The sequence below is a fragment of the Sciurus vulgaris genome, assembly GCF_902686455.1.
Source record: "Sciurus vulgaris genome assembly, chromosome: 11".
Taxonomy (NCBI): domain Eukaryota; kingdom Metazoa; phylum Chordata; class Mammalia; order Rodentia; family Sciuridae; genus Sciurus; species Sciurus vulgaris.
Window position 1 is genome coordinate 7,520,290 of NC_136472.1, and position 26,333 is coordinate 7,546,622.

The window sequence follows — 26,333 nt, forward strand, 5'->3', positions numbered from 1 at the left end:
TCTGGCTAATCCTCAGGTTCACACAGGTTGGAAGTGAAGGCTAAGGCAGAGTTTAAACAGATTGGCTAAACGTTGAAGGACAGCCCCAACACAGAAAATCTGCAAAGACTGGAAGAGCTCTTCTTTTCATTTTTTATTTTTTCAATTCTTTGGATTCAAGGACATCTGTCAAAACACTAGCTGGTCATAAGCTAAAGGAACAGAGACTTCAGAGATCACACATGATAAAGAATACAATATTTACAAAAATAGTTTCTGAAAGTTGCTAAGCAAATATTTATAACCCACACAAATAGTGAAAGAGACCCTGAGGAGGGAGAAGAATATGATTTCTAGAGTTACCAAAACAAAAATTTTTGGCACTAGGAATTGAGCCCAGGGCACTCTACCACTGAGCTGCATCCCCAGACCTTTTTATTTTGAAACAGTCTTGCAAAGTTGCTTAGGGCCTTGCTAAATTGCTGAGACTAAGGAACTTGTAATCCTTCTGCCTTAGTCTCCCTCATAGCTGAGATCACAGGTGTATGCCATCACACCCTGCTAGAATTAATGCCATCACACCCTGCTAGAATTACCAATTTTTAATATTCACTATATTCAGTTTTCAACAACAAAAAAATATGAAGCATGCACAAAAAACTGAAGGTATGGAGCAATTCCAAAAGAAGTTATCAGAAACTGTCTCTAAGGAAGAAAAGATATTAGACTCACTAGGCCATGACTTTTTCTGGGGAGCGGGGAGGTTACCAGGGATTGAACTCCAGGGCACTTGACCGCTGAGCCACATTCCCAGCCCTCTTTTGTATATTATTTAGAGATAGGGTCTCACTGAGTTGCTTAGCAGCTTGCTTTAGCTGAGGCTGGTTTTGAACTCATGATCCTCCTGCCTCAGTCTCCAGACCCGCTGGGATTACAGGTGTGCACCACCGCACCCAACTAGACAAAGACTTTTAACCAACTTCCTTAAAAATGCTCGAAGAGCTAAGGAAAACCAGAGTAATGATATATCGACAATAGAGACTATCATCTGGGTGTGATGGCATGTGCCTGTAGTCCCAATTACTTGGGTAGCTGAGGCAGGAGAATAGCTGAGTAGTTTAAGGCCAGCCTGGATAACATAATGAGACCTGTCTCAAAAAATAAAAAGAATAGATAATACCAACAAAGTGACAGAATTTAGAAAAAAAATAACCAAATTGTCAGACATAGTGGCATAGGCCTATAATCTCAGAGACTCAGGAGGCTGAAGCAGGAGGATCACAAATTTGAGGCCCAGCTTGACTCAGCAAATTAGCAAGACCCTGTCTCAAAATGAAAACTAAAAAGGACTGAGAATGTAGCTCAGTGGTAGAGCACCCCTGGGTTTAATCTCCAGTACCAAATAAATAAATAAATAACAGACATTTTGGAGCTGAAAAGTATAATTGAAATTTTTAAAAATCATTCAAGGTTCAACAGCAGTTTGATCAAGCAGAAGAGAATCAGCAGCTGAGTGTGGTGGTGCATGCCTGTATCACGCCTCAGTTTACTTGGGAAGCTGAGACAGAAGGAACACAAGATCAAGGCCAATATCCATAAATTAGTGAGACCCTGCCTCAAAATTTAAAAAAAAAAATGTTTAAAAGGATGTAATTCAGTGATTGAGTGCCCCTGGATTCAATCCCCAGTCATGCAAAAAAAAAAAAAAAAAAAAAAAGGAAGGAGAAAAGATTCAGCTAACTTACTAACTTGATGATATATCAATCAAAAATTTCCAGTTTGAAAAAAACATACAGTTTGAAATCAGGAAGAAAGAAATGAATGAAAGTGAATTAAGCCTACAATCTGTAAGATACCATCAGGTGTACCAACATATGTATCCATGGAGTCCCATGGAAGGGAAAAATGAGGCAGTAAGAATATTTGAAGAAATAAGAGCCAGAACTACCCAAATTTGATAAAATACATGAATCTACATATCCAAGAAGCTCAACAAAGGCCAAGGAGGATAAACACAGAGAGCCACACTCAAGCACATTATAACCAAACTATCAAAAGTCAAAACAAAGAGAGAAGCAACTTTTTTACACTAGCATTCCTCAATAAAAGTAACAGATTATTTCCCAGCAGAAACCATGATACTCAGAAGGCAGTGGGATGAGATATAAAATGCCAGGAAAAAAAATCAACCAGGAATTCTATATCCATAAAAACTATCCTCAGCACCACATTAAAAAAAAGGAGTGTGTCCATCTACAACTTACAAAATATTTTTTAAAAAAGTAAAGAAATTAAGACACTCTCAGATCAACTATACCTAGTCACAGATCATGTAATACGTACACATGTAGAAAATATTCATGAATACACACAAAAATCTATAAGAGCTAATAAATGAATTAGGCAAAATTACAGGATTTAATATTAACATGCTAGAATAAGTTCTATTTCTGCATATTAGCAGTGAACAACCTGAAGAGGAAATTAAGAAAACAACTTTAGTAAGATCTAAGAATAAAATACCTACTAACGAATTCAACCAAGGAGGTAAAAGATGAAAATTATGATTATTGTTATTATTATTATTACTATTTTGGTACTGGGGATTGAATACAGTGGCACTTGACCACTGAGCCACATCCCCAGCCCTATTTTGTATTTTATTTAGAGACAGGGTCTCAATGAGTTGCTTAGCACCTCACTTTTGCAGAGGCTGGCTTTGAATTCACAAACCTCCTATCTCAGTCTCCTGAACCACTGGGATTACAGGTGTGCACCACTGGGCCCTGCTACGTTGAAAATTATAAAATGTTGCTAAAATAAAGTTGACCTAAAGAAATGAAAATACATCCTATGTTCATGGATCAGAAGATATATATTGTTAAGATGGCAACACTAGCCAAAATGATATATAGATACAATATGAGCTGTATCAAAACTCTAACAGCCTTTTTTTTTTTTTTTTTTCAAAAATATAATAGCCTATCCTGAAATTTGTATGGAATTGCAAGGGACCCTGAATAGCCAAAAACAATATTGAAAAAGAACAAAGTTGGAGGACTCACATTTCCCAATGTCAAAACTTGTCCTGTACCTTTAGTAACCAAAATAATGTGGTACTAGCATAAGGACGGACATATAGACCAATGGAATAGAATTGCAGAACCAGACATAAACCCATATATCTATGGTTAATTGATTTTGGGCAATGATTCCAAGACCATTCAGTGGAGAAAGACAGTCCCTTTAACAAATGGTACTGGGGCAACTAGATACCCACATCCAAAAGAACCAAACTGGATCCCTACCTTATAGCATAGGCAGAAACTAACCAATATAGAACAGTGACCTGATATAGGAGTTAAAACTACAAACCTTTGGGCTAAGGCTGTGGTGCAGTGGCAGAGTATTTGCCTGGCATGTGTGAGGTCCAGGGTTTGATTCTCAGGGCTGCATGTAAATAAATAAAATAAACATGCATAGAGAACTAAAAGATGTTTCCTAAAAAGCAGGAACTACATAATATCTTGAATATACTGTCTCTGAAGTACACACTTCAAACTGGTTAGTTTTATGTTATATGTATTTTACCTCAATTTTAAAACATTTATTTAATTACTTATTATGTGCAGTGCTGGGGGTTAAACCCAGAACTTTCTGCATGCTAGGGCAGTGCTCTACCAATGGAGCCACCTCCCCCGCCCTCTCACCTCAATTTTCAAAGATTTTTTTCTTAACTATCTTGCTCAAGACCGCACAGCAGAGTTGGAATTCCAACCTACAGTCTACTGTCCTGCTCCCCAAGAAAAGCAGCTCCAGATCCCCCAGGGTGCCTCAGGGGACAGTAAAGAAGTAGCCAAACATTAATTTGTTTGATTCAGACAATAATTGTCCCTTCCAGCATGTGAGACAGTGGACTCCTTCCAGGTAGAGGAACACTGAGAGTTGGGAAATCCTGAAGCTGACCACTGAAGGCCACATAGCTGTGCAGCCTGAAGGCATTCTGGAAGGGAAATGGACAGACTGCCCTCCTGGGGCAGCTGGAAAATTCCAGAATGGGCAAAGGCCTTGGTCTGAGCTGACTCATAAGAGGACCCAGGAAACCCATGGGTCATGTGAAGGGCCTGGTTAACTGTCTTCAAGGTCTCGAGCAAGTTTCATCTGACTGGGAACAGAAATGTGCAGCTGGGGCCAGGCAGTGGCCCACATCTATAATCTTAGCTACTAGGATGACTGAGACAGGAGGATGTCAGAGCAAGTTCAGGGCCAGCCTCTGCAATTTAGCAAGACCCTATCTCAAAATAAAAAATAAAAAGGATTGGGGATGTGGTTCAGTGGGGAAGCACTCCAGAGTTCAATCCCTAGTGAAAGGAAGGAAGGAAGGAAGGAAGGAAGGAAGGAAGGAAGGAAGGAAGGAAGGAAGGAAGGAAGGAAGGAAGGGAGGGAGGGAGGGAGGGAGGGAGGGAGGGAGGGAGGGAGGGAGGAGGAAGGGGGTCGCACCTGACAGACACCCATCTCTGAATGGTCCAATTTGAGACAGAACTTGGTTCTTGAGGGGTGGAGTGGGGTGGTGTAGACATCAGAAACCAGCCCAGAAAGGGGCCCATGGTGGGATCTGTAGGGCCAATAAGATCTGTAGGGGTATGACTGGAGCCGGGGGGAAGCACGGGTCAGGGAGCAAAAGCGTCTTAAAATGGCTAATTTTGTGTCAACTTGCTAGGCCACAGCACCTAAATATTTGATCAAACACCAGTCTAGCTGTCACTATGAGGGTATTTTAAGATGAGATAACATTTAAATCAGTAGACTTTGTGTGTGTGGTGCAGGAGATCAAACCCAGGTCCTTGCACATGCTAGGCAAGCGCTCTAGCACTGAGCTATACCCCAGCTCCTAAATCAGTAGACTTTGAGTAAAGTAAATTTCCTTCTCTGAAGGAAGAAATAACAAGTTTTTTTTTTTTTTTCTTTCTACTATCACACTCAATTCAACACTTCACCTAGTCACCAAAATGTGTGGAGTCTCCCCACAAACCAACCAAGCAATTCTCCAAGGGACACCAGCTAGGCTTGCTACAATTCAATGTGATTCTGCCACTGTCTACCGGGAAATGGTGGCAGATCCCAGGGGTGGAAGGTCCAGTCCAACAAGCCCACCCCCACTTCACAGGCAGTGAGTTGTCACCGTTACTCTGATGACCAGCTGTGAGTCAGGGTTCCCACAACCCCCTACTTGGGTTCAATTCATTTGCTACAGCAACTCCCAGAACTCAGGGGAAGACATTTTCCTATTCATTGTATAGGATATTACAAAAGATACAGCCAGATGGAAGAGAGGCACAGGGCATAGCATGGGGGAGGGGTGTGGAGCGTCCAGATCTTCTTGGGGCGAGGCATGCTACCCTCCTGGATCCTTCACGTGTTCAGCTTTCCAGAAATTCCTGAACCCAGTCCTTTTGGGTTTTTATGGAGGCTTCATTATGATTGATTGCATCATTGACCCACTGACCATTGGTGACCAACTCAACCTGCAGCCCCTCTCCTGACTTCCTAGAGGTGGGAGGAGGGGTTGAAAGTTCCAAACATCTAATCACATAACTGATTCCCCTGGCAACTAGTCCTGGATCCAAGTTATTCAGGAACCCACCAAGACTTTCTCATTAGAACAGAAGTTGTACCAATCACCCAGGAAATTCCAAGGGATTTAGGAGCTCTGTGTCAGAAGAAGCAAGGCACAGAGACCAAATACATATTTCTTATTATATCATAATATCACACATTCAACAGTGTGGGTGGGCCTCCTTCAATCTGTAGATGGTCTTAAGGAAAAAAGGCTGAGGAAGAGGGAATTCTGCCTCCAGGTGGCCTTCACAGTTGAGCTGCAACCTCGGCTTCTCCTGGGTCTTCAGCCTGCCTGCCTGCCCTGCACAATTTAGACCTGCCAGCCTCAAGATCACAATTCATAAAAAAATCATTCTATCAAGATTTTTCTCTCTCCCTCTCTATTGGTACTGCTTCTCTAGAGAACCCTGACAAACCAAATCTCCCCAGGACCCAGAGGACATAGTGCCCTGCCACTTGGCCTGCAGTAAAGCCACCAGCAGATCTACCATTTATAGTCATTTACACCAGTCTTTGAATCTCCCATGTTCCTGTCTGCCACAACCAATCCCTCTCCCCAGCCAGCTGCCTCTGCCCACATGTTCTTGGTCACCTTCTGGGCCTTCGATGTTGCTTTCCTTGATCTTGACACCTCACCAAGTTCTATTCATCACTTTAAAGTCTTCCCTTAGACCAGGGGCCTTGAGACACTTTGTAAGTATCTTATTCATTCAATAAAAATGCAGGGTAATTTGCCTATCTTTGGGCATGGTGTTGGGGGGTTGTGGGCAGAGGACCAGGAGAATCTCATCAATGGAGGTAGTGACTGGGAATTGTGGGAACACTGCAGAGAAAACTCAAATGCTCCAAGGGCTGCAGGTACACTGGGAGGAGGCAAGACTGAGAAGACTGTTAGGATAGCAAAAGGGGAGCCAGTCTGGTGCTCTGTCCGATGGTCACCCTGCAGGCTTGGCATTGCCGGATCTTCCAGAATTTAAACAAAAACGTGGATTTTACATGAAATCTCTTGTTCACCAAAATTAACCACTAATGTGATTTGAATTGTCATTTTTAAACACTGAGTAGCTCCAAGAAAACCCACATGCCACCAAATCTGGCTTCTGAGCCTTCTACTTACAAGGCCTGGGCTGAAGGGCTTTCCTTTCTCTGTCTCTTGGCACCTACCCCTTGTGATCCACAACCTTGACACCCTACTGCCCATGAGACAGCGAGTCAAACATCTCATCCTGGCATTTGAAGCCCTCCCCAGTCTGTCCCCAAGGCCCCTTCTCAAGATTCACAGTGCACCATCTCATGGGGCCCTCCTACTGTAGCCAGAATATAATACAAATTTATTATATTTAATTGGTTAAGCAGTGGAGGTGCCTGCCCCTCCCCACAACCTCTTGACTCTTCTCAAGAGCCCACTGATCAACTAATCCACAAGCATTAAGTGCCTTCAATGTAAGGTGGCTGTGCTGGAATGTTCCAGGCCTCGGATTTAATAGTGTATGTGCTGGGGAGGGGGCTCTGGGCAGGGGTTCACAACCGTGGGAAGTGATGGGAAGTGGGGGCAATCAGTAGGCCGAAGAGAGAAATAAATGAATGATCAAACACCACTACCACAGGGGGACACCTACGGTGGGGGCTTCTCTAACTCCTGCAGATAACTCTCACCAAGATAACCCATCCAGCCGACTTGGCACAGGCCGGAATCTCAGTGCCAGTCATAGATGCCACCCACCCATGAGCCCTCTTTCTACAGAGAAGGAAAAGTACACCAGTGGCCTGGCCCACAAACGTTCTAACACTTCAAGACAATGGTGGGCAAACAGGGGAGCGGAAGGAACTTGGACCGAATTCCACCACCATCCTTAAATTCAGTTTTCTTCAACTCGCTGCCCCAGGCAGGCGGGATGCAGAAAATTATGAAATCTTCCCTGTAAAAACAGATGCGACGAGGATGGGATTCGAACCCACGCGTGCAAAGCACAATGGATTAGCAGTCCATCGCCTTAACCACTCGGCCACCTCGTCCCACATGCAGCGCTTCTTCCACATTCTCTTATCTCTCATCTCATCCGCACTTCCGTTCCTCCATCATCCACTTCTTGGCACCAACCTGATAGGACCCAGGGGAGCTAGAAACCCTGTGGAAAGGAGCTTTTTTATTTCCTCTCGGCCCGCTTCAGTTTGCAACCGCACCACCTTTCACTAAAACACAGCCTTGTTCTGCCACCGCTTCCCCTTCTTGAGTCGGGCAGAGCGCGCCTGGATTTCAGGACTCGCTGGTCCAGGGGCTGCGCACTGACCCGGAGGGAGGGGTGCGCGTCCCGGGCCGGCGGGCCGCTGCTGCAGGTCCGGCTTCTGCACAGCGCGCGGCGCGGGCGGCGGGTGCAGTAGCTCCTCCTCTCTCGCAGAGGGCGAGCGGGCGCACGGCGGGCGGGGCTGCGCGCGGGGCTCGGCTCGCCTCGGCTCGCCTCGGCGGCGCTCGGCAGGCTGCGGTAAATCCGGGCTTGCGGTTGCTGGCCGAGTCTGCGGCCGGGTGGTCCTTGCTGCGTGTCCCAAGCCCCGAGAACCATGCAGATGTCCTACGCCATCCGGTGCGCCTTCTACCAGCTGCTGCTGGCCGCGCTCATGCTGGTGGCGATGCTACAGCTGCTCTACCTGTCGCTTCTGTCCGGACTGCATGGGCAGGAGGAGCAGGATCAATATTTTGAGTTCTTCCCGCCCTCCCCGAGATCCGTGGACCAGGTGAAGGCTCAACTCCGCACCGCTTTGGCCTCGGGAGGTGTCCTGGACGCCAGCGGTGATTACCGCGTCTACAGGGGCCTACTGAAGACCACCATGGACCCCAACGATGTGATCCTGGCTACGCATGCCAGCGTGGACAACCTGCTGCACCTGTCCGGCTTGCTGGAGCGCTGGGAAGGTCCGCTGTCCGTGTCAGTGTTCGCGGCCACCAAGGAGGAAGCGCAGCTGGCCACGGTGCTGGCCTACGCGCTGAGCAGCCACTGCCCCGACATGCGCGCCAGGGTCGCCATGCACTTGGTGTGCCCCTCGCGCTATGAGGCCGCAGTTCCCGACCCCCGGGAGCCAGGGGAATTTGCCCTGCTGCGCTCCTGCCAGGAGGTCTTCGACAAGCTAGCCCGGGTAGCCCAGCCGGGGATTAATTATGCCCTAGGCACCAACGTCTCCTACCCCAATAACCTGCTGAGGAATCTGGCTCGGGAGGGAGCCAATTATGCCCTGGTGATCGACGTGGACATGGTGCCCAGTGAGGGACTGTGGAGAGGTCTGCGCGAAATGTTGGATCAGAGCAACCAGTGGGGGGGTACCGCACTAGTGGTGCCTGCTTTTGAGATCCGCAGGGCCCGCCGCATGCCCATGAGCAAGACCGAGCTGCTGCAGCTCTACCAAGTGGGCGAGGTCCGGCCCTTTTATTATGGGTTGTGCACGCCTTGCCAGGCGCCCACCAACTACTCCCGCTGGGTTAACCTGCCAGAAGAGAGCTTGCTGAGGCCTGCCTATGTGGTGCCTTGGCAGGACCCCTGGGAGCCATTCTACGTGGCTGGAGGCAAGGTGCCCACCTTTGATGAGCGCTTTCGGCAGTACGGCTTCAATCGAATCAGCCAGGTGCCTAAAAGGGAGAGGGCAGGGGGATGGATGAGAGGGGTGGTGAGGTCAGGGATGAGTGGCCCTGGATGAAGGGAGGCAGTGAAGTAGGGGAGATCCTAGTCTGGGAAATGGTTGGATTGCAGTTTCCACAAGATGCTTCCAGAAGGGCGAGGAAGCTTGAGTGTGCCTTAGGAATGCCCATCTGAGCCCTGGGAATGTCATTAAACTTGCTGACCTGCCTATTTCTCTCTCTACAGGCTTGTGAGCTGCACGTAGCAGGATTTGATTTTGAGGTGCTGAACGAAGGTTTCCTGGTTCATAAGGGCTTCAAAGAAGCCTTGAAGTTCCATCCCCAAAAGGAGGTTGAAAATCAGCACAATAAGATCCTTTACCGCCAGTTCAAACAGGAGTTGAAGGCCAAGTACCCCAACTCTCCCCGCCGCTGCTGAGTCCTTCCCTCCCCTAGTCTGAGAAGTCTCAGCCTTTGGCTCCTCAGGCTGCCCCTCAGGCCTGACTGGGGTAAGAAATGTCACTCCACTTTACAGAGGTAGCTGTGGTTTTGGAACACTGGACTTGAATATGGGGTGCTAGGATCAAGTCCTAGCTTTACCACTAACTAGCTGTGTGGCCTTGAGCAAATCCCATTACCTCTCTGAGCCTCGGTTACTCCGTCTGTAAAAAGGGAGGTGAGAATACCTACCTCACAGAACTGTTGGGAGGCTCAGATGAGATGCTATATGTGAAAACATTCTGTAAGCTTCGTACAAATGTGAAGTATTATTAATATTATTACAGTATTATTCTTGTTGTTATTATTATTGTTATTATTATTAACAATTTTGGGTGAATGGGTAGTAGGAAAGCAAAAAGTATGAATGGTACAGAGTTAAGTTGGAGTACTTAATGAAACTGGCCTTTTGGAAAGAAATCGGATGAAAGCATACAATTTAATTTTTAACAGAATTCTAAACTTCCTGATTCTCCCAGGCCCCCGCCATTGGGGGCTCTGGAGGAGGGAAGGGTCCGCAGGCTCTATGAGTGACAGTCTCAGATTTGTACCCTCCCATAGGCTGGGCTGGGTTTTTGCTTTCGGATGACAATGTGTAAATAAACGAGTGTTCACACCCACAGCTGGCTTCGTTACTCTCCTGAGCTGGGGGACCCAGGGTTCTCCCCTTGCTCTCCTGGGGGAGGTGGCCGCGGATCCAGGGGCGCCAACAGCAAAGCAAGGAAACCACTAGGGCCTTCCCAGCTAACCGAAGGCCTGCGTGAATGTCGGTGGGTTGCTATGGAGACCAGCCCGCGGTATCCCAGCATGCCTCGGCCCCAGCGGTCCAATTGTGAGCTCCCCCGGCCGGCGCATCCTGATGACGCACACGGAAGCTCCGACAAGCCCCGCCTCCTAGAGAAGAGGGACCTGCGCTGCGCTTCCGGGAGCCCGGCGGCAGCCGCCAGTACTGGCAGGTTCGGGCACGATTCAGGGAACCTCGGACGTGAGGCCGGAGGCCCCAGTCCCCGCGGTGCGTATTGCCATGCCCGGTGCCTGGTTTGACCTCTCCGGTCAGTCAGTCCGAGATGGCGTAATCTTCTCCTCCGGAGCCTAAGCAGAGACTTAACCGGCCGGACGCGCGCGGGGCGGTGGGGCCGAAGCCGACAGCCGAGAGCCCCTAGCTCTTCTCTGGCCCACGCCGCAGCATCCGAGGGTAGAGCGGGGTGGGAGGCTGCTGGAGAGCCGTGGAGTGTCCTGAGTTGGCCTCTGCGATTGTGGGAAGGGGTCCGCCTTCCCCGGGGACGTGCCCTCAGGAGCTTACTGTCTGGAAATTGCTGTTCGCCGCGCTGTACGGTGTGCTTTTCAATCCCTTGCCTCTTGCGATCTTTACAACTCTCAAGAGCAGGAGTGGTTATCACCTTTTTCACCTGGGTTAAGGAGGGGGGGGAGGTTGCGACTTAATTTAACGCACTCATAATCAGAGTCAGCTGAGGGGGAGAGATGCTTCTGAAAGAGAGAGTACACAGACGGTGAGTCTTTACAATGTACATACAGTTAACGTCGAAGAGGAATTGTCAGTGCTAGGAACTGAAGCGTAAGAAAGAGAAAAATGAGACCGGTTTGGAGAACCTAGATCTTCAGGTCAGGTTCAGAGCATTGGTGAAATCATTGAGGAATGTGACTGAGTTCTCCCCGAGGCCAGGCATCAAAAACTGCTTGACTTGGTGTCAAGGAGCATTAGCTACCACTACAGGCACCTGGGCTTTCAAGAAGTAAAAGCTAATCCCTGCACTGCCAAAGTTTATTTTGGTTACTTTGTTTTTGAAAATCGTTCCAGTGGTCAAGTGAGCCAGGTCTGCACTAGGAAGGAGCACAGGAGCCCCTGACCTGGCACGGCTCCTACACTCACTGGAGAGACTTGAGAATGGACAAATAGGAGAAGTAAACAAGTAGGCTTCCTGGAGGCAGTGGTGTCTATCACCCTAAAGGCTTACAGAGCAGCCAGCTGTCAGAGAAGTTGGAAGAACATCACAGTGAAATGAAGCCCCCAGTTTGCAGAGATGATCTGTGGAGAGGAATGTTTAATGTTCCTCTCAGGCCATCTCTTGGCAGCATTGGGCACTATCACTGCACCTTCCTTTTGAAATTTTCCATGAATTTTGTTTTTTTCTTCTCTGCTGAGGTCTCTTATCTGCCCTTCTGTTGATCCTGGGAGTTCCATCACAGATCCCTTCTTACTCCCCACATTCTGCCTTGCTGGTTGCCTCCTACCACTGTGGCCTGGGGAACTTGGTATATGCTGATGATGGAATCGCTCTATCCCAGGTCTTGAGGTGCAGAGCCTTGTCCCTCCCTCCTCTTCTCTTATGTCTGGGTCTTTGCATTTGACTCACTCTGCTGCAGTTCTCCCTTTCGGTTAGCACAACACCCCACCCTATCTGGTCTGTTTTCCTCTGGAAGCCCTTACTGCTACAGCAAGCTCCAGATCCTGACTAGATGCCCCTTCTGTAGACCCCAGTGTGTAACTCTCCTTATATTCTAGTAATGGTCTGCTTCTTTGCCCCCTCTCACAGGAACTTGTAAGCTTCTTGAGGTCAAAAACTATGTCTATCACAGTTGTACTCTAGCATCTACCAGAGTAGGTGATGGTACCTAACATATCTTAGGTGCTCAATAAATATTAGATGAATGAATAAAAGAAGGAATGCTTGGCAGTGTTCAATGTCCTGAAAGGTCGACATAGATAACCACTGAACAGTATTGGCCATTAGCCACAAGGAGTCATTGGTTAACTCTACAGGGTCAGTTTCAGTGAGAGTGACAGGTACAGACAGATAAAAGAAGTGAGAGGTAAAGTAGGAACAGCCAGTGTGCATATGCCTAGAAATGCATAGCTATGAAGTGGAAAATGCAGCAGTTATATTGGTGTGGCTAAGGTTAAGGGTTAGTGTTTGCAGTGTTAGAGATGGAACCCAGGTCTCCGAGCATGCTGTAATGGCTGTGCCACTGAGTTGCACCCCACAACCTCTCTGCTCTTTCCTAATGGTAAAATATATCTGAGCACATCCAAAGTTCCATGGGAAGGAGCCTGCTATCTTGGTCTGTTGTGCTGCTATAAGAATACCTGAGGGCTGGGGGTGTGGCTCATTGGTAGAGCTTGTGCTTAGCACACACAAGTTCCTGTGTTCAGTCCCCAGCACCACCACACAAAAAAAGGAAATAAAGAAAATACCAATATCTGAGACAGGGTCATTTTTAAAGAACAGAGGTTTATTTCTTGGAGTTCAGAGACTGAAGAGTCCAGGTTCAAGGGACCCAAAGGGCAGGACTCTCAGCACTGTTGCACTGGGGATTAAGTTTCCAGCACATGAACTTTGAGAGACCACGTTCGAACCACAGTACCTGCCAAGAGGGAGAAACTAAAGACACAGGGGAGCACTGAGGTCCCAGAGGAAACAAGGAGACGGGATTGGACCCAGAGACCAGCAAAAGACAAGGATTGTTGATTGTTATCCGGAAGAGAAGCTAAGGGAATCCTAGGGAAACTGTATGGGCAGAGGGAGGGAGAGTAGGGGGAGTATGAGAACAGCCATTAGATGAGGTGAAGGAGCTGAACTGGTAGTTCAAGTCCAATCCATGAAGGCCCTTGAAAGCTCCAGTTAGAAGTTTGGGCCAAGTCCCGTCAGCAGTGGGAAGCTACCGCCGACCTCTTCCATTAGTGGATCATACCCTTTGCCAATATTATAATTGGGATTGTTGTCAGCATCCAAGGGCAAGAGGATTTCCAGTTTCCTACAAAAGGTACCAATGCCACCCAGCGTTATGCTCATGTGGGGAGACTAGTCACTGCCCCCCGCCCATGTCTCCCTTGGGGGTCAGTTGAGCTCGACTCCCTGCTTGCATCTGTCCTGCTCTGAGCCATAGGCACTGGTGAGTGATGCTTCACTCCCTCCCACTCCCAGAGCCCAGATGCCTGTCCAGCCTCCCAGTAAAGACACAGAAGAGATGGAAGCAGAGGGCGATTCCGCCACGGAGATGAATGGGGAGGAGGAAGAGAGTGAGGAGGAACGCAGCGGTAGCCAGACTGAGTCGGAGGAGGAGAGCTCAGGTGAGCCCCCACACAGGTGCGCACAGGAGTAGCCGCCCGCCCCTCCAGAGCCGGCCCTGACTGGCCTCTTTCCCAGAGATGGATGACGAGGACTATGAGCGGCGTCGCAGCGAGTGTGTCAATGAGATGCTGGACCTGGAGAAGCAGTTCTCAGAGCTAAAGGAGAAGTGAGTGCGGGCACACCGCAGGCTGGTCTTGGTTTACCTTGGGTGAGGAGGCCGTGGGGCTGGTGCTCGTCCAGAGTGACGAACACCCGCGAGCGGCCTGTGGGGGAGCAGGTGTTTGCCCAAGAGCAAGGGCGCGCACAGGAGGAGCCAGTGGTACTCAGCTGCCTTTCACCTCCCAGGTTGTTCAGGGAGCGACTGAGTCAGTTACGGTTGCGGCTCGAGGAGGTGGGGGCTGAGAGAGCCCCTGAGTACACGGAACCTCTTGGGGGGCTGCAGCGGAGCCTCAAGATTCGCATTCAGGTGGCAGGTCTGTGGCCGTTCTGTGCTATTCCCCTCCTGGAACCCACAGCTCTCTGTCCCCCTCTGCTCTCATCCCTGCCCTGCCTCACCTTGTTCTAGCAGCCAAGCAGGGGCCTGTCTGCCTCCTTCCACAGGGATCTACAAGGGCTTCTGCCTGGACGTGATCAGGAATAAGTACGAGTGTGAACTTCAGGGGGCCAGACAGCACCTGGAGGTGAGCCAGCTGCATGCCAGTGGAGGATGGGCAAGGCCAAGGGCCCAGCTGCGCCCACCTGGCTGAGCAGCTGTGCCTCTTCCAGAGCGAGAGACTTCTGCTCTATGACACGCTGCAGGGGGAGCTGCAGGAGCGGATCCAGAGGCTGGAGGAGGACCGCCAGAGTCTGGACATCAGTTCCGGTGAGGGCAGGACTCAGTTGCCTGTGCCCACCCCTCCCTCTCTCAGCTTCCCTGGCTGTACACGGGAGGGTCTGAGGGCCTGTCTCTTGGACCTGAGTAAGACCAGGCATGGAAGGGCTCAACCCAGTGCCTAGCACAATGGGGGCTCAGGCAAAGTGGGTCCCCTTTCCCTGCTCTCTAAAATGGGGGATTGCTCCTCTGACATGCCCACGTGTACAGTAGCCACAGCACCTGTGTTCGTAGGGGTCTTGAAGAGGCAGGAGCTGTCTTCATTCCACTCTCTACTAAACAATTGGAACTGAGGCTCACTGAAGGGTGGTGGCCACTTCCCCAAGCCCCACCATTGTTCAGTCAGGACCTGAGCAGTCCGAAGCCTAGGGTTGAGTCCATTGCCTTGGGTGGTGATGGGGAAGGAAGGGGAGGCCAAGCTGGCCCATGGGGGGACACAGAAGCCACAGAGGTGGGAGTGGCCTATGAACCTTCACCCTGATCCTGACTCTGAGTCTGGGGGCACAGAGTGGTGGGATGATAAACTGCATGCCAGAAGCAGCTCAAAGACCTGGGACTCGCTGCCACCCAGCAAGAGGAAGAAAGCACCTCTCGTCTCTGGTATCCTTCTACCCAAGGTGGCCCAAAACTGGACAGGTTGGCAGGCAGGCTCCAGATTCCAGAAAGAGGGCTGAAGGAGACATGAGTTATGGTCAGACTAAACAGAGTCGTCATTCATTGTCATGTGATCATGCCTGAGCCCATCCAGCTGTCAGGAACTTCTTCGGGGATGATGGGTCCCCTTGGCCTATATGGACCCTAGAAAAATAGAACGCTCACCTCAGGAACTGCCCGTAACTCTGAGTGAGGATCATCCTTTGAGGCCCCTGACTCATTCTGGACAGTCCCAGTGTGGGCCCCGTGCAGCCTGGGCTTCCCCAGCCTCGCTTGCTCCCACTCAGCGCTCCCGCCTGTCCCTGCCTTCTCAGTGTCAGCCCACAGGCTTCCTCTGTGAAGCCTCTTCTGGTCTCCCTGTGCTTCTGGCTCCTTTGCACCTGTGTCCTGTCTTGAGGTGCCCAGGTCCCAGAAGGGACTTGCTGCCTCTACCCCACCTCAGCCTGGAGCCCCAGGCTTGAGCTTACTGTGCCTTCCACCCACCTGCACAGGGCAGCAGAGTTGGGCTGGACACCCTTTCCCATGCAGTCAGAGCCCTGGCCTTACAGCCATGTGCTGATGGGGGCAGAGAGTGAGGGGCCTGGAAGGCTGAAACTTCCCAGGGAGCCACGGGGGGTGAAAGTGCAGAGCACGGTGGGGAGACCACAGGAGGGTACTTTCAGCCTGGAAGAGACCAGAATTTGCCCTTAGGGGAAAAGGTCCACTGAGGAGCCAGTTGGTGACATGGCCAGACAGAAGGAACAGGGTCCCTGAGAGTAGAATGGGCCTCTGCCAGCTGACCTGGAGATGAGAGGTGAAGGTGTGGGGTAGGGGAGCTTGGTGGACCCTGAAGCAGGCTGTGCGGGCCCCTGACAACCAGAGGGCCCTGAGGTAGGAGGCAGAGGCTGTTTTGAAACCCAGACTCTTCGGGACCCTTCCACACTGTCCACACACTTCTTACCCTGAGCATTGGATGGGTGGCACTGCCACTCAGCCTCCAGCACAGCTGCCATCACCTGCCCCTCCATCAGCCATCCTGCTTCCTTGACCCTGTTGCAGGCCCTTATATCGTGTACATGCTGCAGGAGATTGATATCCTCGAGGACTGGACGGCTATCAAAAAGGTGGGTCTGTGCTGGGGTAGTGGCTTCCACACGCCTGTAATCCCAGCAACTCAGGAGGCTGAGGCAGGAGGGGCGTGAGTTCAAAGCCAGCCTCAGCAAATTCACAAGGCGCTAAGCAGCTTACAAGAATCTGTCTCAAAAAATATGTAAAAACAGGCTGGGTTAAGCACCCCTGGGTTCAATCCCCAGTGTCAAAAAAAAAGGTGGTTCCACTCCTACCTGAGTCCCCATCCTACCTTCGGCAGGGCCTGCAGCACAGGTCCCCTGCTTAGATGCCAGCTTTGGTATCTGAGGACCCTAGGAGTTCTCTGCTCACCCCTGGGCACCCCCTACCTCAGCCCAGGTGCCTTGGCTTTGTGGCAGCTCATGGTCCTCCTGCTCCAGGCTGCCCTGGAGGGAGGGACATGCAGTCTGTCAGCCCCTCGTTCCAGGAAGCTCAATGGAAAGAAAGGAGAGAGGAAGGGAAGGCCACTGGGCTGGCTGCGCCTCTGACAAGACCTCACAGCTCTGCCCGGAAAGGCCATCCTCCCCTGCTCTGCACAGCTCTCGCTGGGCAGCCCCGCGCCTCAGAGGCTGGTGTAGTGGGCTTGCCAAGCTGGAGGCAGGCTCTCAGGGGGGCTTTTCTTCTCACCACCCAGGCCCGGGCAGCAGTGTCGCCTCAGAAGAGAAAAGCAGAGGGTAAGAACTCAGGGTGTCCTTCCTCTTGCCATCCTGCCCTGTAGCCTGGCCTCCAGCAGAGGAGCCCAGAGAAAGACATTGGCTGTGTCAGTCAGTGGCCTGATCTAGGTCTGAGAAGTGTGTACGGCAGGAGCCCGGGTAGGGATCTCTGGGTTGATGGAACTGGGTGACAGAGGTGGGATGGAGCCCCCAGCCCAGATGGGCCAGGGCAGGTCAGAGCCCCTTGCATGAAGGCTCTCAAGAGAGAGGCACCCAATGTCTTGAAGGAAGTGGCTGCCTCCTTTGTCGTTTAACTTCCTCCCAGTGATTTTCCCCTTCCCTCAAACCCCCAGGACCATGACTGCTGTTCACAGCCAAGGGGTCCCTCGGAACAGCTGGCACCACATCCAGGATTCACGTTTTCCAGCAGACAGGCAGACTGACAAACCCCTGGGGCTATGCAGACCACTCTCCAGTATTGCTGCTGGGCCCCCTTCTGCCCTCCTCAGAGCCTGCACAGTTGTGGCCCCAGAGCTGACCTGGCCAGGCGGGACTGTTGTCTCCATCTCTGACGAGCCTATCACCTCCCCCTCGTGAAGATAAACCTCCTCTGTCCTCCAAAGACAACAGGCCTTGTCCTAAGCCAAAGCAACACCCCTCCTGCCAACCTCTCCACTGAGCCAGGGAGCTGGGCCCCATGGCATGGGAACTGAGCAAGAAATGATATGTTGGGGGCCTGTCCACTCTGGCTGGAGCTGGAGGTGACAGCCAGGCCCCCTAGGTTTTCTCAGGGCTGTTCCTGGTGTCTGCCTCCCAGATTTTGAGGACTAGAATTAAAACCTTTGCTGGGACTCTAGTGTGACCCATGTGTGTCTGATTTACCTTGCAAGGGACTCAGGGCTTCCCTGGGGAGCATCTGAGACAGACTCTTCTGGGGTCTTTGCAGTCTAGGGTACCCTGGCTTTGGGTACAGGCTGGGGGAGGTAGGTGGACCTGGAGTCAGAAGCCACATGTGGCTCAGGCAGAGCATGAGAAGCACGTGGCCCCTGGAGAGGAAGGGGCTGGTACACGTGCTTAAAGACGGGGTCATGTCTGCACCTGCCCCAGTTGCTTGGCAGATTGGCAAGGCAGGCTGGCAGGGCCTGTGCGTGGGAGGCAGACGGCAGCAGCGCCATGTGCTGACGACCTCACAGCCACACTCCCCCTGGTTAGCACTGAGTGTCAGAACCACCCCCAGAACCTCAGTTAAGCAAAGGGGTTAGTTTCCATGGAGACACAGCATCCTTTCTCCATGGCAACCTGAAATCCCAAAACCCAAGTTAGACTCAGAAATGAGTCATCTGTGACCAGTAGGGGGTGCTCTCCCACAAGGCTGACCCACAAGGCAGGGACAGATGAGCAACTGACCACAGACTTAAGGTGACCCAAGGGCGAGGCTTGCGCCTGTGGGGACGGAGCCGGCCCTTCTTAACCCCTCCCCACCCAGCCTCGTGGTGTGAGGAGAATGGCAGGCTGCAGGAAGCACGGTGCGGAGGTGGCGCCCTGCAGCTGGGGCCCCCAGACTGACACTGGCATGGAAGGGATCCCTGCCCCTTGAACCTGGGACTAGCACAGAGAGGAAGCTGTCATTGGCCAGGCGGAGTGGACACACAAGAGTTAACGGGCGGGGTGTGACAGGGCGAACCGCCCTCAGGAAGTGTTACTCACCACCGGGAATGTGCGCGCCTGTGCCTTGGGGGCTGGATTCTCTTCCTGAGTCCGAGAGAAACCAAAGGAGCTCCCAGCCATGGAAGACTCCAGGGAACCAGGAACACACCCTCCCAGAGCCCCCTGCCCGAGCTTTCCTCCGGAACACCTGGAGAGAGAAAAGTTAGTGAAGTTGGAGGGGCAGCCAGGTGGGGCAGGGAGGATCGGGAGGGGAGGTGGGAAGCCCAGAAGCGGGGAAGGGGTGGGCAAAGCCCCCCCACCTCCTGCTCAGGTCTGGGTCCTGCCTCCAGGCCAGCCCAGGACCCTCAATATGACACACCGGACGCCAGCCGGGGGCGGACAGGTGGGCCCCAGCAGCCGGCGCGCACTGTGAGCCTGCGGGAGCGCCTGCTGCTCACCCGGCCTGTGTGGCTTCAGCTGCGGGCCAATGCGGCAGCCGCACTGCATGTGCTGAGGACCGAGCCCCCAGGGGTGAGTGTGGGGACTGACCAGCTGAGAGGGGAGAGAGGGGCAGAACTCTGAGGTCTTGAGCCACCTGACTGCCCCTCACAGACATTCCTGGTGCGGAAATCAAACACTCGCCAGTGCCAGACCCTGTGCGTGCGGCTGCCAGAAGCCAGTGGCCCCTCTTTCGTCTCCAGCCACTACATCCAGGAAAGTTCTGATGGTAAGAGGGACGGGCCTGGCGGGAAGGAGCTAGAAAGCGGGGAGATGGAGCTTTCTCTGGTCTCACTTCTCTCTTCCCTCAGGCGTCTCCTTGGAGGGCTCGGCCCTCATGTTCCCCGACCTTGTCCAGCTCATCTGCGCTTACTGCCACACCCAGTGAGTCTGCCCACAGACCCTGCACCGATGGCCTGCCCTCCCCGCCCTACTGTGAGATCCCTCACACCTGACTGCTCCCCTCTCTGGTCTCAGAGACGTCCTTCTCCTCCCGCTGCGGCTCCCCAGAGCCATCCACCAGGCAGCCACCCACAAGGAGCTGGAGGCTATCTCCCATCTGGGCATTGGTAAGGGCTCCCCTGCCACCTGTTGCACCGATGGACATGCTGAGGCCAGAAGGGGAAGGGAGGGCACCAGAGCCCGCAGCCTGCCTGTGGGCACCCTCCCGAGCCTGCCCTGAGGCCCCATCTGCTTCTGGTCCCTAGAGTTCTGGAGCTCCTCTCTCAACACCAAGGCTCAGTGGGGCCCATCCGAAGGCCCATCTCTGCCCCGGCTGAAGGCCCGATCCCCTCAGGAGCTGGACCAGGGCAAGGGTGCTGCCCTCTGCTTCTTCAATCCCCTGTTCCCCGGGGACCTGGGCCCCACCAAGCGAGAGAAATTCAAGAGGAGCTTCAAAGTGCGTGTGTCCACAGAGACCTCCAGCCCCCTGTCTCCACCTGCGGTGCCACCTCCCCCGGTCCCTGTGTTGCCAGGGGTGGCCCCCAGTCACCCAGAAAGGCTGCCCCCTGGCCAGCTGCTGAGAAGGGAGAGCTCAGTGGGGTACCGTGTGCCTGGGGGCACCAGCCACGTCCTCCCACTCCTGCCCTCCCTCCGGGAGGTGGACTGTGGCTCTCCCAGCAGCTCTGAGGAAGAGGGGCCAGCGGGGTCCCAGGGGAGCCCCAGGACATCCCCTGGCCTTGGCCGCCGCCGGCCTCTGCTCCGGTCCATGAGCACTGCCTTCTGCTCCCTGCTGGCTCCCGAGCGGCAGGTGGGCCGAGCAGCTGCAGCATTGATGCAGGACAGACACACGGCTGTGGGCCAGTTGGTGCAGGACCTACTGACCCAGGTGCGGGCCAGCCCTGAGCCCCAGGAACTGCAGGGCATCCGCCAGGCACTGAGCCGGGCCCGGGCCATGCTGAGCGCAGAGCTGGGCCCTGAGAAGCTGCTACCACCAGAGAGGCTGGGTAAGGGCCCAGCCCGGCCTGCGAGCTTAGCCCTGGCCCTCCGGAACTCTGGTCCTTCCCCACTGCCCAACTCCTCGCCCGGTGCCACCTGGCTCTCCGCTACTGTTCTGCTGCTTTCTGAGCCTCCTTGTCTCTGGCAGCATTCAAGTGTGTGCCATCCCCTGCCTCTTTGCCCCTCGCCCGACTCACCCTGCTCCCCTGCAGTTCTGCCCTTCTCCCTGACCCCCACCCGTCCTCCTGCAGAACACGTCCTGGAGAAGTCGCTGCATCGCTCAGTTCTCAAACCTCTTCGGCCCATCCTGGCAGCCCGCCTGCGGCTCCGGCTTTCTGCAGATGGCTCCCTTAGTCGCCTGGCTGAGGGCCTCCGCCTGGCCCGAGCCCAAGGCCCTGGAGCCTTCGGGTCCCACCTAAGCCTGCCCTCCCCTGCGGACACAGAGCAGGTGCGCCAGAAGCTCCTGCAGCTGCTTCGCTCCTACTCGCCTAGGGCCCAGGTCCAGCGGCTCTTGCAGGCCTGCAAGCTGCTCTACACAGCCCTGAGGACCCAAGCAGGTACGGCCCCCTCGCTGCCTCGCCCTGTCCTGCCCCCGCAAATCTGAAGCAGGCCCCCCAGGGAGAGTGGCACAACAGGGGAGACAGATCTAACTCAGATGGCAAAATGGAGGCCCACAGTGGGGAGAAAGCACCCCACAGCCCTTTGTGGTTGTTAAAACATCCCACTGTCTGGACTGGTGCACCAAGGAAGGGGAGGGGTCACTCTAAGAGAAGGAGAGGCGTCCATCCTAAGGGTCCTCTTCCCATGTCCCTACAGGGGAGGGCGCAGGTGCAGATGAGTTCCTGCCACTGCTGAGTCTTGTCTTGGCCCAGTGTGACCTTCCGGATCTCCTGCTGGAAGCTGAATACATGTCGGAGCTGCTGGAGCCAGCTCTGCTCACTGGAGAGGGTGAGGGGCCTACCTACCCTCTCTGTAGGAGTGGGGCTGAGGAGTCTTAGCTGTTTGGTGAACCCTAAGGAAGCAGGGCCAGGGAGCCGGTCGCCCCATGCCCAGCCTGAGCTACACTGTGCCCCCTTGTGTCCTAGGTGGCTACTACCTTACCAGCCTGTCGGCCAGCCTGACCTTGCTGAGCAGCCTGGGCCAGGCCCACAGCCTCCCCCTCAACCCCTCCCAAGAGCTGCAGCGTTCCCTGAGCCTCTGGGAGCAGCGCCGCCTGCCTGCCACCCTCCAGGTAAGAGGCCCGCCACACTGTTTGTGCCAAACTGGTGAGACCCAGAGCAACTGTGCAGCTGACAGCACCCAGCACAGTCCCCTCTAGTCCTCTGTCACACTGCAGTAGGAGCAGTACCTGTCTGAATGTCAAAGCCAGCCTTCGAGGGAGTGGGTCCCATGTGCCCAGCACTGGACTGAGCCTCCCTGAATCTTCACAGAAGCACTGAGATGGGGCCATTATTATCCCCACTTTACAAATGAAGAAACTGAAATGAGGAAAGGAAAGGGACACCCAGCCCTAGCCAGGGCTCTGCATCCTCTGTCTTCAGGCTTCAGTCCCTGAATCCATGTGGACTCTGGCCTGAGTGTCCCCAGAGCTGGCCACCGCCCTATCCTTCACCCTTCCCAGCCTTGCTTGAGTCCAGACTTTAGCCAGGACCTGAGCTCATCCCAGCTCTGCTGTTTCTTGGTTTGGGGACTTGGACAAGTTACTCTTTGTGTCACAATTTTCTCTTCTGTGAAATGGGTGCCTCTTCTACCATGAAGAGTGTCGGTGTGAGATGGATGCTTAGGGCACAAAGTAAGCCCCACCTGAGTGTCCCTGTAGGCTTATGGACCCTGCTGGGCTGGCCTTGCACCTGCTGCCACCACCCACTAGCTCAGCCACACTTCCCCTGCCCTGAGACCCTCTCAGGGTTCACAAAGCTTCTGCCCTTTGTTCCACCACTGGGTACATACCACCCACCCCGTCCCTAGGTAGCCTTCTCTGCAGCCACATGCACACCAGAGAGTGCTGAGTACTTGTTTTTGCTTCTCTTCCTACACAGCACCTCCTTCGAGTAGCCTACCAGGATCCCAGCAGCGGTTGCACCTCCAAGACTCTAGCTGTGCCTCCTGGGGCCTCAGTCGCCACTCTGAATGAGCTCTGTGCCACCAAGTTTCGAGTGAGCCAGCCAGATGCTTTTGGCCTATTCCTGTACAAGGAGCAGAACTACCACCGCCTGCAGCCCGGAGCCCTGGCCCACAGGCTTCCCACAGATGGCTATCTGGTCTACCGCCGGGAGCGACCTGGGACCCCAGGGGCTGCAGCAGAGGGGGCAGGCAGTGAGCAGCCAGAGTCAGGGAGCCAGGAGGAGGAGAAAGGGGGCCAGGGAGATGGAGATGTGGAGGCCAAAGCCAGCCCCGGGAACAGTGTGGGAAAGTCTGAGACAACTGCTGAGCAGGGAGAGGGTCAGGTTGGGGGGGACCTTGTGCATTCAGGAGAGCCAGAGGCTGCAGGAGCCAGACAGCAGAGGAGTAGCTAGAAGGGGTCGGGATCATCACGGGACAGAAGCCTCTGAGCTTGTGGGGAAGTCTTCAGAACCGTCAGCCCCACACACCAAGGCCACAGCCTTCTGGGCCACCCCACCCAGCCCTCTCTGGTGTCTGCCACCACCTCTGACTGGCACTTACTTCTGTGAGCTTAGCTGCCAGGGAGCTGGGAGACTGGCCACATCTGAGTGACTAGAGTAAAGTTGAGGAGGTTCTTGTTTCTTGTTCTTCTCCCCAGCCTACAAGGGCAAGTGTGCCCCACAGGAAACAGATCCATCTGATGCCCACATGGTACGTGGGTGGTTTCCTTTCTCCTTTTGTGCTCCCCATGGGCACAGGCAGGGCTGCTGTGGACTTTGGGACCCTGAAAAGTTCCATCCATGCCTGGTGTGGGAGGATTGAGGGAGGCAGCAGAGGTCCCCCAGAGGACTGGCTTCCCCCAGTCTCAGCATCCTCATCTGCAAAGTGGGTACACTCTTGCTGTCCTGCCCTTCTCCCAGGGGTCCTGAATGGATGATTTTGCTGCAAAGCAGAGCTCTTATCAGGGGAAAGGAGGTGGGCATTAGCAGCCCTAACCACTCTCACTCAGGCACCTGCTCCCTCTCAGGCAGGACCCTCCCCTGCACAGGTGTTAGGTCCCAGGGAGAAAGTACCCTTGTTTTAATCGTTTCCCCAAATTGGAAGTCCTCCGACAACTCTAGTGTCCGCAGGGAATTTTCGTGGGAGATAATGCCCACCAGCGGCCCATGAGCTTCCAGGATGGGAAGGAGACTTAGAAATCATTTACTCTTCATCATATCTTTTGGTCCTCACAAAAACTCTATGAGCAGGCAGGCTATGTCCTCCTCGACCCCACCCAGGTGTGGGAACGCAACTCTCAAGACATCACACAGCAAATCAGCCCTGAAGGCCAGGGCAGCCCAAAGAGAAGCCCAGAACAGGCTGCGCAAGTAAGCAAAGAAAATTGCTGATCACCAACCACCAGGGGGCGTGTACAACCCGGAGAGCTGCCGAGAGCCACAAGGACGGTCCGAGGGCCATGGACAAGAAGCAATTTCTGCCTCACCCCTGTAGCTGTGGGACAGCCTGGGGACAGCACAGGACCTGAAGCTACTGGCCCTCAGGTCCCTCAGAGTTGGGTCTGGGTGACGCCAGCCTCCCACTGGCCATTGCTCAGGAAAGGATTGTCCCCGGATGGAGGAGAGCCCCAACGAGCCTCAGACAACCCCCAAGGTGCTAAGCAAAGGGACATTAGCCCACATGTCAGACGTGACAACTGGGAAATAAAAATTGTGGACATTGGCTTTCAGATGACCCAGATGTAACTCAGGTGCAGGGCTCCCAACATTCCTCACTAGGTCCCAGAAGTTCTTCCCACTTGCACCCCCCACCCAGCTACTTGCTAGTAGGGAGTCTCCTTTATTTTGCTATATGTCTTCCCTGTACTCCACCTCTGGCCCCAGAGCCTTATAGTGCTGAGCACCCCACAGGTGCTCAATAAATGTCGTCCCCTGATTGAAACTAGGAGTGAGGGACCCTGGGGATACTGGAGGGGAGGTTCTGGGAACTGAACACAAGATGCATCAAGCTCAGTCCCAAAGAAGGGACCTGGAATGTCTGCATGGATGCTCAGAGAGCCCATGGGGCCAGAGGTGGAGCGGGTCTCAGGAACAGTCAGAGGCTTCTGGGCCCCTGACTCGAACATTTGCAAGCCCTTTCCGTGTTCGGTCCCAGTTCCTGGCCTGGAATTCCGCATGCCTCAAGCAGTGCATCATGGGGGCACCGCCAGGTCTGCCTGCTTCCTGGGCACTTTTGGTTTTCCCGTTGCTCAGGGGTCCAGGCTACATCAGCATGACCAAGGTGATGATAAAGGGGCAGGGGCTTCAGGCAGGGCAGGAGACAGGAGGCCAGTCTAGGATAGTGTCACCCCACTTTTCAGATGAGGAAACAGGTTAACTCGAGGCATTTGGCTCATTACAAGACAAAGGACTCCAATGCAGAAAGACTCATTCACTCAACAATAATATTGTGTCCCCTGTAGACCAAACACCAAGCACCACAGCCCCAGCCACAAGGAGATGGGTGAAACCTTCCTCATGCTGTGATCTGGGAGGAGGCTAAACCCCACTGCATTCTAGGGGGTTCTGCACGGCCCCTGCCACCACCCTCGTCCTTACAGAAGAGGAAGCCAAGTCTCTGAGGTCATGTGCTCTTGTCCAGTGTCCACTTCTACAGGGCAGGGCTGGGACCCTGGCCTGATGTTTGGCTCTGCGGAGAGTAGCTGTCATTTCCTTGCTTGGAAATGTTGCACTTATCACTTCTAAAGTCACCCTAGTTGTATGTGTGAGTTTGTTTATTGTCTGTCTCCTCCACCAGTGTGCCAGAGCCAAGTTGGCCTTGTTCCCAGCTAAATCTCTGGGGCCCTAGAACAATGCCTGGGCCGGAATTGGCGCTTAGTAAATATATGTGGCACAGTGTGGAATGATAGATCCGGTGACTGTGCCAGGAGGGCTCCTCTGTTCCTGGGGTGGCATGTTTCCTCACTGCCACCAGGGGGTGTGCACACCTCATTTCTAGCCCCACTCCAGGTACCTTCTGCGCGGAGACCTATACATGGGAGACTCAGAGGACCCTAGGACTCATAGTGCCCCCGTCTGGCACTAGGAGGGGAGTAGGGATCCTGCAAAAGCAGATCAGGAGAGGGGTGAGGGAGGGGCTCCCTGTCCCAGGTTCCACAGTCCCGTCAGCCCAGGAGCTAGGGCCTATGGGAGGGTTGGGGTGGACAGCATGCACTGAGGCTCACCCTGACCCACCCTCGGTACATTTAACACCCTGCAGTGGCCTTGTGACCCATGTTCAGTGCCATAATTCCACACACAGTAACTCCCTGACCCACGTTCCAACACAGAGGGTAATACCCAGCCAGTCACAGCAGGCACAAGACTACCCAGGCACCCATGGGGACAAGTTGACAGAGACCTTAGTGATCAGCCACGCAGGATCTCCTGACACGCTTAGGCCTACCAGTGCAGAATTGAATTGCCACCAACACCCACATCACCCCCTCAGATATGGCCGTACATACAACTTTGATATAGCACAAGGCTGCCCCTGCCTACTGTCTGAGTCCTGGAAGAGCAAACACCCTC

The 26,333-nt window shown here is 53.4% G+C and overlaps 3 protein-coding genes across 9 annotated transcripts; all 3 read left to right on the forward strand.

The window, feature by feature from the left end:
- Positions 1 to 8,016: 8,016 nt before the first annotated feature.
- On the forward strand, positions 8,017 to 10,323 carry B4GAT1 (beta-1,4-glucuronyltransferase 1). Its single transcript, XM_079103301.1, has 2 exons — positions 8,017 to 9,213; positions 9,453 to 10,323. The coding sequence occupies exons 1-2, from the start codon at positions 8,158 to 8,160 to the stop codon at positions 9,642 to 9,644; spliced, it is 1,248 nt and encodes a 415-aa protein (XP_078959427.1). The 5' UTR covers positions 8,017 to 8,157; the 3' UTR covers positions 9,645 to 10,323.
- A 207-nt stretch (positions 10,324 to 10,530) lies between these two features.
- BRMS1 (BRMS1 transcriptional repressor and anoikis regulator) lies at positions 10,531 to 17,935 on the forward strand. Of its 4 annotated transcripts, none has more exons than XM_079103302.1 (10): positions 10,563 to 10,715; positions 13,648 to 13,793; positions 13,870 to 13,960; positions 14,140 to 14,267; positions 14,395 to 14,474; positions 14,560 to 14,656; positions 15,173 to 15,265; positions 16,358 to 16,422; positions 17,061 to 17,100; positions 17,433 to 17,935. In XM_079103302.1, the coding sequence occupies exons 2-10, from the start codon at positions 13,655 to 13,657 to the stop codon at positions 17,438 to 17,440; spliced, it is 741 nt and encodes a 246-aa protein (XP_078959428.1). In that variant the 5' UTR covers positions 10,563 to 10,715; positions 13,648 to 13,654; the 3' UTR covers positions 17,441 to 17,935. The 4 variants fall into 4 exon arrangements, with proteins under 4 accessions (XP_078959431.1, XP_078959428.1, XP_078959429.1 ...); XM_079103303.1 differs by lacking the exon at positions 10,563 to 10,715 and adding an exon at positions 10,747 to 10,898; XM_079103304.1 differs by lacking the exon at positions 10,563 to 10,715 and adding an exon at positions 10,932 to 11,038.
- A 147-nt stretch (positions 17,936 to 18,082) lies between these two features.
- Positions 18,083 to 26,063, forward strand: RIN1 (Ras and Rab interactor 1). 4 transcript variants are annotated; one of them, XM_079103299.1, is made up of 10 exons: positions 18,083 to 18,948; positions 19,058 to 19,257; positions 19,339 to 19,453; positions 19,536 to 19,608; positions 19,702 to 19,793; positions 19,932 to 20,669; positions 20,913 to 21,218; positions 21,478 to 21,609; positions 21,747 to 21,892; positions 22,701 to 26,062. In XM_079103299.1, the coding sequence occupies exons 1-10, from the start codon at positions 18,795 to 18,797 to the stop codon at positions 23,175 to 23,177; spliced, it is 2,433 nt and encodes an 810-aa protein (XP_078959425.1). In that variant the 5' UTR covers positions 18,083 to 18,794; the 3' UTR covers positions 23,178 to 26,062. The 4 variants fall into 4 exon arrangements, with proteins under 4 accessions (XP_078959425.1, XP_078959423.1, XP_078959424.1 ...); XM_079103297.1 differs by having other exon boundaries at positions 19,932 to 21,218; positions 22,701 to 26,063; XM_079103298.1 differs by having other exon boundaries at positions 19,077 to 19,257; positions 19,932 to 21,218; positions 22,701 to 26,063.
- Positions 26,064 to 26,333: the final 270 nt, after the last annotated feature.